The 11316-nt window shown below is 36.3% G+C and overlaps 1 protein-coding gene across 4 annotated transcripts in view; it reads right to left on the minus strand.

The window, feature by feature from the left end:
- Window positions 1–11316, minus strand: part of prkcbb (protein kinase C, beta b) — a 139278-nt gene that overhangs the window by 94906 nt on the left and 33056 nt on the right. For all 4 annotated transcript variants that reach the window (XM_016487666.1, XM_016487667.1, XM_016487665.1 and 1 more), the window contains exon 3: window positions 9024–9106. In XM_016487666.1, coding sequence (XP_016343152.1) covers window positions 9024–9106 — 83 coding nt within the window. The remainder of the gene's footprint in view (window positions 1–9023; window positions 9107–11316) is intronic.

The raw sequence follows: 11316 nt of genomic DNA on the forward strand, positions 1-11316 counted from the left end.
AAAAAGCCCTTACATCAAATTAGTTAATTGAATGTGATTAATTTTACTGAAATAGTAATCTCAGGCACTTAACAATTTGGTCAAATGGTTGTTTGAAAGCCTTTACAGATGCCTTCCCTAGTGAAAAATAAATATACAAAAATGTATTTGAAATACATTTATTTCATGCTATACTACAAATACATTTACATATTATTTACATATCACTAAACTGGTATACTTAAAGTTTGGTCAATTGAAACAACTAATTTTGTACTCAAGTATACTGAAGTATATTTGATTGTGCTAAAGTGGAACTTTTGCAAGTATACTTCAGGTACACTTTAAATATCATGCATTTAAAGACTGATATTACTTGAAGCTCATACAGTCCTCATCAATAGTGACATTAAAGCACATTTTAGGCTTAATATTAAGAAATGTGCATTGCGCACAAGTAGTACTCCAAATAAAGTTTCATTATAATTTTTATATCAGTAAGTTTCGAGCGATATATGTTAATAGATTTAACCTATACTTAGTATGAAATTAATGTATTTTAAATAGTGCTGTCTGTCTATGTCTGTCTGTCCCTTCTCTACATTCTCTCTCTTGTAGCTAGGCAGTAACCTGCCTATATGATAACACCTATAGTAAAATAAAAGTAATATATTTAAAATACATTTATTTCATATTAAGTAGTTCAACTCTATTAATATATTTACTGACATATTGCTCAAGACTTACTGATATAAAAATTATAATTAAACTTTATTTGGACTACTACTTGTGCACTATGCACATTTCTCAGTATTAAGCCTAAAATGTGTTTTAATTTCACTATTTATGATGGTTTTTAAATGCAAGATATTTAAAGTGTACCTGAAGTATACTTGCAATAATTCCACTTATACTTCAGTATATTTTTATTTGGACTTCAGCACTACTTCAGCACAAGTGCATTAAGCACAAAATTTAAAATTGTTCCAATTTAGCAGACTTTAAGTATATCAGATTAGTATACTAAAAGTACAATTGCAGGGTACATAAATATGTAAATGTGTTTGTAGTATACTTAGCATGAAATAAATGTATTTCAAATACATTTTAGTATATTTAATTTTCACTAGGGACATACCATCAGAATGTAATTTGTTGGTTACTACCCGCTAGCTAGCTACACCTCACTGACAATGAGTTCTGGATATTTCATATTCTCCCTCATCATCCAGCTCTTTGTCACAAAATAAGATAAATAATACATCTTCAGCAGTAAAAAAACTGGTTTCTTCTCATGGTTGACCTACCTGGCTTACATGTGGTGTCAGCCATTTTGACTCAAGTGCTATCCACCAGCTTTACCCACAGTACATTTCTCAGTACCAAAGGGGCATAAGTGCAGTTACGCCCTTTTGGCACCAACTGGTTTAGTATGTTCAGTGTTAAGTCTTTTGGTTTCTAATGAATAACTTTAAAATTATTTAGAATTCACTTGTGTCCTTTTAGCAGTAGAAAGAGCTCATCAAGAGCTTTCATTTGATATATATATATCTCCATTTCGCCCAAAATGTCACTTACGCCCTTCTGGTTCTCACCCCTCGGCATGTTTATGTGGTTTATGAGGATACAAATTTGTATAATGATATGGGTATGATGACATAGGTATTACAATGTGAATATGATTTATGAAGACACTTTTGTGTCCCTGTAATTCAAAAGGCTTATAAATCCTTCAGAATTAGTTTTTTTTTTTTAAATCTAAAAGTTTTCTGTGAGGATTGCTCAAGACTTACTGATATAAAAATTATAATTAAACTTTATTTGGACTACTACTTGTGCACTATGCACATTTCTCAGTATTAAGCCTAAAATGTGTTTTAATTTCACTATTAATGATGGTTTTTAAATGCAAGATATTTAAAGTGTACCTGAAGTATACTTGCAATAATTCCACTTATACTTCAGTATATTTTTATTTGGACTTCAGCACTACTTCAGCACAAGTGCATTAAGCACAAAATTTAACATTGTTCCAATTTAGCAGACTTTAAGTATACCAGATTAGTATACTAAAAGTACAATTGCAGGGTATTTTTATTAAGTACATAAATATGTAAATGTGTTTGTAGTATACTTAGCATGAAATAAATGTATTTCAAATACATTTTAGTATATTTAATTTTCACTAGGGACATACCATCAGAATGTAATTTGTTGGTTACTACCCGCTAGCTAGCTACACCTCACTGACAATGAGTTCTGGATATTTCATATTCTCCCTCATCATCCAGCTCTTTGTCACAAAATAAGATAAATAATACATCTTCAGCAGTAAAAAAACTGGTTTCTTCTCATGGTTGACCTACCTGGCTTACATGTGGTGTCAGCCATTTTGACTCAAGTGCTATCCACCAGCTTTACCCACAGTACATTTCTCAGTACCAAAGGGGCATAAGTGCAGTTACGCCCTTTTGGCACCAACTGGTTTAGTATGTTCAGTGTTAAGTCTTTTGGTTTCTAATGAATAACTTTAAAATTATTTAGAATTCACTTGTGTCCTTTTAGCAGTAGAAAGAGCTCATCAAGAGCTTTCATTTGATATATATATATCTCCATTTCGCCCAAAATGTCACTTACGCCCTTCTGGTTCTCACCCCTCGGCATGTTTATGTGGTTTATGAGGATACAAATTTGTATAATGATATGGGTATGATGACATAGGTATTACAATGTGAATATGATTTATGAAGACACTTTTGTGTCCCTGTAATTCAAAAGGCTTATAAATCCTTCAGAATTAGTTTTTTTTTTTTAAATCTAAAAGTTTTCTGTGAGGGGTATAGGTGTAGGGTTGGTGTAGGGTGATAGAAAATACAGTTTGTACAGTATATAAAAACCATGGAGAGTCCCCATAAACCATAAAAACCAACATGTGTGTGTGTGTGTGTATCTGCACTGTTGCTCATGCCAGACAGGTAGCAATGCAGCTAACAAGCATTGCTCTTGTGGCGAACAACAGCAATGGAACAATTGGCTTGTCTATTGTAGCCAATTATTCCAGTGGAGCTGTGTGTCTCTGTCTGTAGCATTTTTAAGAGGTGACGATCACCAGGGCTGAGAGGATAAATTGGGAATCTCTTTCTCACTATATCCTCGATTTCAACGATTTACTAAGAAAGTGAATTGAACCAACATGGCTGAGATTTAAAAAAAAAGGCAGATACTAGATATTTTAGGTTTCCTAAGAAACCAGTGGGCGTTAAACACCCTTGATCGAAAGTGTGAAAGACATTTCTGCTTTCTAAAACCCTTACTGATCAAAGCCAACAGTCTTGTCACATTTGACAAACTCCCTTTAATACAAAACACGTACTATGGAATAAGACCTGCAAGAAAAAGCAAGCATATTCTCACACATCCATGAACCCACCTAAAGTCTGGTTTGGTCTGTTTTTTATTGCACAACTGCAATCAGAGTTGAGTTTCAGTGCGATACACAGTTCTTATGACGTGAATGAGAGTTTAATGAGACTACCGGTACAGAAATCCCTTGGTGAATGTCTAATTAGCCCACTTCTATAATTGAAGCCTAAAACGAGCCCCTTCGAAAACATCTTTGAGTCCGCCTTGCTTGGCTGTCTTTGACATTGACTATATTTATACCTACAATCCCCTTTAGTGGCTCTTCTGAGACTAGCTAGCAGATTTACACAAGAAAAAACTAATGACAATGTCACAAGGCCAAGGCTTCATCAAATAGAAATCGCGCCTAGTTTACTGGCACGTCGACGTCCAGAGCACACGCTTTTTGGCGGCACTTCTAGACCGGTGGAGAACAAACGTGAAAACAGAATTAAGCATGAACCTCATCACCGTGGCTCTGGAGGAGGATGAAAGGGCGCGTTTCATCTGCATGAATGAGATGAATGGCGAGGCTTCTTAGAGAAGTGGTGGGACAGCGCCAGATCGCTAATGTGTACTGAGGCGTGGACATGTGCTAACGACATCCCACCAACGTTCACCATTTTAGATCACTCTGAATCCCTTTGTGGAGCGTCTGCCAGCCGTGTCATATCGCCTGGCCCTGCTGGGTGCACTGTGTAAATATTACGGTATTCTAGGCAGGGGGAGCCGACCCGGGACTTCTAGGGCGCTCCTCTGAGAGCTGAAGGTACGTCTGACTGAGGGAAGGCCGCTGAGAGGGCTGTCAGACGCACAGCGCTGGGACTATCACTCTTAAAGAGTTCGCAGGGCACTTGTGAGAAAGTGAAAGAATATAGCATCTTATCTCAAGGCAGAGCGGTCCAGCTCATAAATGAAGGCTGAAGCCCTTCTGAATACACAAACAATTCTTATATGGTTTTACTGGGGTAAATGGTAAATTGTTTGCCAATGATGGAGGTAACAAGCAGTGTTTATAACAGTCAGATTATGTTGAAAGTAGCAAATAATTAACACTATTAATATTCTATCTATTTGTTTACTGACAATATAACCAGGGGTTCTCAAACTAGGGTCTAAGGTCCACTTGGTGCAGCAAGGGGGTTCTAGGGTCCAAAGAAAAAAATATGAAAGGGAACCCAAGAGGATTTTATGAAACCAATACAGTAACATTCAAAAGTAACATATTTTAAGGAATTAATACCTTTATTCAATAAAGAAGCATTAAATTGATCAAAAGTGACAGTAAAGGCTTTGACATTGTTATAAAAACTGGTCCCACGTTATATTAGTTAACTACTATGTATTTACATCAGAAAATAAGTACAATGTACTTATTGTGTTCATATTGTATTGCAAAACACTTCTGCTGCTATTGAGGTGGGATACAGGTAAGGTTAGGGACAGGTTTAGTAGTATGGGTAGGTTTAAGGGTGTGTTAAGGTGTGAGGGATGTGTCAACAGTGTAATTATAATCAATTACACTGTGGACCCATTAAATGGGAAATTAATTACAGATCTAATTACATGTAGGTATTTTTTTAAATATAAGTACAATGTAAAAACATGTATGTACACAATAGCCGCGTTTCCACTGCCAGGCCAAACACTAGCATGCTAGTGCGTACCAGGGCCAGTCGTGTTTCCACTGTCACTTCTGGGGCTTGATCGTGCCTCGTTGGGGCTTCCTAGAGGCCAACGGCCAGGGATTTTTGGCCCGCCGAAAACCTTGGGCCAAGCAGGCCAGCTCGGGCTTGAGGAGTGCTTATGAACAACGGCGGAGTTTCTCCGCATCTGGAGAGCATCAGCGGCGTGAATTATTTCATAGTTAACAGCTATAACACCAGCATTAAAATTATTTTAAAACGATTTAGCTCAATAACTTCTGTTTGAGGCCCGATTATGGGATGATATTAGACTCAAAATGATTAATAGATGCACGCACAATTATCCATGTATTGCATAAATTTTATACATGAATCTTACTAACTACAAACAAATGCCTTTCAATTTGAGTCTGTGGAGTTCAGGATTAAATGATTGTGCAGCGATTTGTACAAATACAGACATGTTTGCGAATAAAAATGTTCTGTTCTGCATTAAAATATCATAAATTGCTCATGCAAAAAGGAATCTGTTCATCTGTGGATCAGGTGACACGCGTGCATTAATTGATGTCTAGTTCGAGTCGATCTTGTTCAGTTCATTTGGATTTTAAGACTTCATTTTCGCAATTTACAGCATTTCACGTCCCCCACACACACAACTACCAACGAACAAGGCCCAGTGCAATTCATTAACGTGTACACGATTTGAAAAATACGCAAATGTGCGTCACTACACTGAAACAAGTGCTTTTCAACCGGTATCTGCAGAGTTAAGAATTACATGAATGTGCAGCATTTTGTTCAAATAGAGACATATTTGTGAATACAAATGTTATAGTTTGTATTAAAGTATCATAATTTGTGCATGTTGACGATGCTTATTAGCCATCTCTGCAGTACGAGAGAAATGCACCTTTCATGTAGTCCTACAGCATTGCAAACACTGCAGCCTGTTCATTATCAGAATAAAATACAGTCAACCAAACATATAGATACACTATAGAATCTAGATACACTGCTTAATTAAAACAGCCCTTAGTTCAATCCGTTCCGTTCAGCCTGAGCTCGGGCCAAGCACATATTTACTCATGTGAAGAGGACGATTTTTCATGTGAAGACCATGATTTTTTTTTTGGAAAGCGGGTTAAGTACAAAGCCTGGTTTACATAGGCCTAATAAATAGCCAACATTGTGAATATGGAAACATTTGGATTCATGCCAAATGAGAGAGTAAGAAAGAGGATTACAGGGCCAAACAATAAAAAAAAAAACATCTCCAGAATAAAGTCATTAGCCTATAATGCGAGATTAAACTCATTAAATATCCAGAAAAATGTAGAAATAAAATATTGAGAATAAAAATAATTTAATTTCAATAATAAAGTCGTTCATCAGCATCGTCAACTTCATCTTTGCAGACACTGACTCAGAAAACAGTTTAGTAACAAGTAGCCTAAATAAAATATGTTCTAGCTATTTATGCGATCCGTTTGAACGCGGAATAGGCTATAGCCTATAAAACATTAATAGTTTAATTAAATATAAACGTGCGATTACTAATGGCTTAAATGAGCGACTATAAAAGCCCTTTTAATAATAATAATAATAATAATAATAGCCTACAAGGAAGGAATAACTGTAATAATAATAATAATAATAATAATAATAATAATAATAATAATAATTGTACACGTTAATGAATTGCACTGGGCCTTGTTCGTTGGTAGTTGTGTGTGTGGGGGACGTGAAATGCTGTAAACTGCGAAAATGAAGTCTTAAAATCCAAATGAACTGAACAAGATCGACTCGAACTAGACATCAATTAATGCACGCGTGTCACCTGATCCACATATGCACGGATTCCTTTTTGCATGAGCAAGTTATGATATATTAATGCAGAACAGAACATTTTTATTCGCAAACATGTCTGTATTTGTACAAATCGCTGCACAATCATTTAAGCCTGAATTCCACAGACTCAAATTGAAAGGCATTTGTTTGTGGTTAGTAAGATACATGTATAAAATTTATGCAGTACATGGATAATTGTGCGTGCATCTATTAATCATTTTGAGTCTAATATCATCCCATACCCGATGTGGATTATGATCACCATACAAGGCAGAAATATTTATAAGTGATGCAAAAGACTATTCATGCTAGCCATTACCATAGTAAACATGGTAAATATGACCGCTTGAAGAAATCAGACAAATCATACAGGCTATCACAATCGTGTACTTATTTAGTAACATATTTTATCTGTCAGTAAGTCTCGTCTCTTTATACCTGACTTTCTGATGTTCATATTTAGCTCCACGTATGTCATAAAATATATCATAATCATAGTTTTTGTTCGGAGCTCACTCTGCTACTCAGGTCATTTTTTTAAGGAAAAATTATAGAAATTATCATTCTTTCTAAATTTGATGTATACTGTGACTACAAATAAACAAAAAAGACGTGACTGAATGTGTGTGTCCTCTTTCTCTTGTGAAATAACGGTAAATGCCATTTTTTTTCTGGGTGACTAATATTCATTCCTGACAAATTAATTCATTATGATCAATGTATCACGAATTATTGTAAAACTGGTAAAACATCGATGCTGTCGGATTTAAATCTTTAAGTAAACAACAAAACATGCAAACAAACGGCCGCTTTTATCATGTTCGTTTTGTGATCTCGCTAGTTCCAGTGATTTATTTCTGATAACTTCTCTTTGTTGGTGAAATAATGGGGTTGCGTAACGTTGTTCCAGAGAGGCGTGTAAAGGGTGGGTTTTAGTGAAGTGCAGCGGAGCTTCTGGCCCGACGATGGAAATGCAGCGATGCTACAGGTCTGAGGCTATTAGCCCCACCTGGCCTGTTTAAAGCACTGGCTCACACTGGCCCGACAATGGAAAAGCGGCATCAAATGATTAATCTAAATGTGAGTACATAGTAGTTAAGGCCATCTAATACAAAGTGGGACCACATATTCAAATAGTTTGTATTGTTTGTTAGGTTGTAATAATTCAAAATCTTACAGTTTTTTACTATATATTTTAGCATAAGTATATTACTATCCCATGAGGCCACAGGAGAAAAAATGCGTAATGATGTATGCATAAATGGTGGAGAACAGGGACACCATGATGTAATAAGTATGGATTGTATTTAAGCTACACATGTATACTTATAAAATGTAGTTTTAACTGGTCAAGAAGCAATGAGAAATGTTTAAATACTTTGAATAAAATGTCATATTGTTGTGATTCATCTCGGATCAGATTGGTCTCTTTCACGGCTTTTACTGACATTTTTTTTATGCCTGTGGTGACAATAAATGTAAAATTGATTTCCAGATGATGCAGCAAAATAATTTCGACGTGAGATTTTTGTTCATAATTCAGATTTTTTTTTTCCTGTAACTGGTGAAAAACGCTAGTTTAGACAGACAGAGAATCAAGAAGTGGCTGAGAGTGAAGCAGAAATGTATTTTTCATAATTGCATGGATTCAAAGAGCAAAGCCATTTCCCGTAACTGCACAGGGCCATTCATTCTCCCCTCTGTTCCTGTGTGTAGTAATTGTAATGATGTGATCGAGCTGGCATTCTACATTCACTCTCATCCACAATAACAAAAAAGCGCTCTGGTCCCCCGTGTGGACGCGCTTCCTGTAGCTGTCACTATAGACCGGGTAATTTGTTGATTTAAATGGTTGTATAACTCAGGGCCCCAAGACAAAATGAGCGGAGAAGACGACTCCAGGAGGAAATCTGAAACGGAGAGGGTTATCGTCACCGCAGCTGTCTCACACACTTCCTCTGTGACAGTACGTCTGATTAGATTTGCCAGAGGACGACAACTTCTGCCCACCTTTTTTCTCTGTTCTCTCACGTGGGACTGAGAGAGAGAGACAGACACAGATTGAAGAGGAGAGACAAAGAGAAGGGGAAACAGAAAGCAGAAGAGTGGAGGAAGGAAGGAAATGGAAGAGATATTTGTACTCACATCTGATGCAGGACCCTTATCTGCTCCGGGGCAGGAGAAGGTGACGAATTCATGGCAACGCTTGTGCACCACAAAGCAGCAGACTGAAAGAAGGAAGAAGGGTGAGACAGACAGATGAGATAAACAGTGAGAATCAGAGCTCATGGCACTGACAGACATTCATCTGCTGTGACAAAGGTCCTGTTTGATTTCACGTCATGCCCTTTGACCCAACCTGAACCCCCCCTCACAAAAACTGCATCGCAATACAACAATGCATGAGGCCTTACTACAACCGTTTAACAAAAAGTGGTTAACAAAAACCATGAGTGCTTGTTTATTGCAGCTATTATTACATAATTCTTGGCTTTTGAATTGATTCCCAATTTGTGAGTGCTCCACAGTTGAAACAAAAGAGACAAGTGTGTTATGGCATTTAAATGGTGCTCTGTGTAGCGCACATGTACCACACATCACCACATTTTCTATTTTTGTTGCAGCGCATACCGACTGCAGCAATTATTTTCTGAAATAAAATACATGGCAATTAATTCACACATTAAATTTGCCAACAAAATCATTGTATTAAATTATTTATTTCAATTTTGGAGTTCCCTTCATTCCTTCTCCATAAACTGCAATAATTCACTGGTTATGTTACAGTTTTGGAAATATCTCTCATTTTCATTCTTTTGAGATTTCAAAATGGTCCATAAGCACACATTTTTACATTTTTTAAACAACGGCTACAACAAAGATATATGATAAACAAAAATAGAATATTTGCTTATTCAACTAGCTTAACCAGCAGTACTGGATGACAAACATTTTTAGGTCATTCGTAGCATCAGAAACAAACCTTCATAAACATTCACAGCTATGTTGGTCCACCAGTTAGACCAGCACCAAACCAGTAAAAACCAGCATGAAATTTATGTTGGCCTAATGAAATGAGGCTGCATTTATATATATGTATTTTAATTAACATAAATACGAATAATTTAATAAGTAATATAATGTAATATAAAGTAAGTAATGTAATGTATATAAATACACATATTGAATTTTCTATATATATATATATATGTGTGTGTGTGTGTGTGTGTGTACACACACATACACACACAAATGATATATATGATAAAAACCATCACTGAATTAAACATTTAATATAGTTTATACACATTTCATTTAGTCAGTCTTTTCTTAAATCCAATATAATATTTAATGTATATGTGTCAACTATGTAGTATCACTACTGTGCTGTGTGAATGCTTATCACTGCCTACAGTATATGGTGTGTTACTCAATATTAGTAGGCAGTATACGGTACTGTATACTACACTGTAAGCAGCTAGTATACAACAACCTGTGACAGCAGCCAATCCGCATCAGAGCTATAGGAGCTGATACTAGCCTACTATGCAAATGCTATGCTGTGCTGGACTATACATACAATGCCCCTCTGTTCACATCACTAATGCCCCTGGCACCTCTGCAGCGTGACACATCCAGGTCATCGTAGGGGCATTGTTCTTCCTGCTGCAGGTTAACGCTCCTATTCACTGAAGGTCATCATGTGTATTTGATCTGTAGTGTTGGTATTTCTGATCCCATGAGACTGGAGTAGGTTATAGACATTTTCTCATGGGAGTCTTTCACATTCACTGTAATCTCTTTTAAAATCTGCACTTTTAGTCTAGCAGCTCTGGCCAAAACACAACAGCCAAACTTCAGACAGGCCGAACCGCCACTGTCACCCACACACTCCAAATACTCCAGTGAGAAAAGTGAGAGAGAGAGAAAAACAGATTTGGAAGAGAACTGAAGCATATGATTCAGTGAAGTTTGCTCTTTTCATCTTTGTGATCCTAAACCAGTTTATTAAAAAATAAAATAAAAATAGGCCAAATACAACCTGAGCTAAACATTCAAGCAGCACCTAGTAACAACAATATTCCAGTTCTTTTGAGCTCCTGCATCTTTTTGGATTGGGAACTGGGCAACAGAACAATCAGTCCCTTGATTAGCTCGTTTGCAGATCTGTGGAAGGACCAGATTACTATAAAAACAATAATGTGTTAATATGCCATTTTACTGTCCATTAAAAACCTTTTTTCTAGTACAAATTTCTTATTGAATAAAAAGAGAAAGAATCACATCTTCTCAGATTTTTTCCTTTTAAGAACAAAGATAGTACTAAGAAAATAGGTAAAAAAAAAAATGAGAAAAATAAATAAATGTGGTAAATAACAGTGCTTGAACAGAATATTACCAAATTCTCTCCCAAAATAAGGGGGGGGGGGGGGGGGGC

Source organism: Sinocyclocheilus anshuiensis, unplaced genomic scaffold, assembly GCF_001515605.1.
Source record: "Sinocyclocheilus anshuiensis isolate Anshui unplaced genomic scaffold, SAMN03320099.WGS_v1.1 scaffold813, whole genome shotgun sequence".
NCBI classification, from domain to species: Eukaryota; Metazoa; Chordata; class Actinopteri; order Cypriniformes; family Cyprinidae; genus Sinocyclocheilus; species Sinocyclocheilus anshuiensis.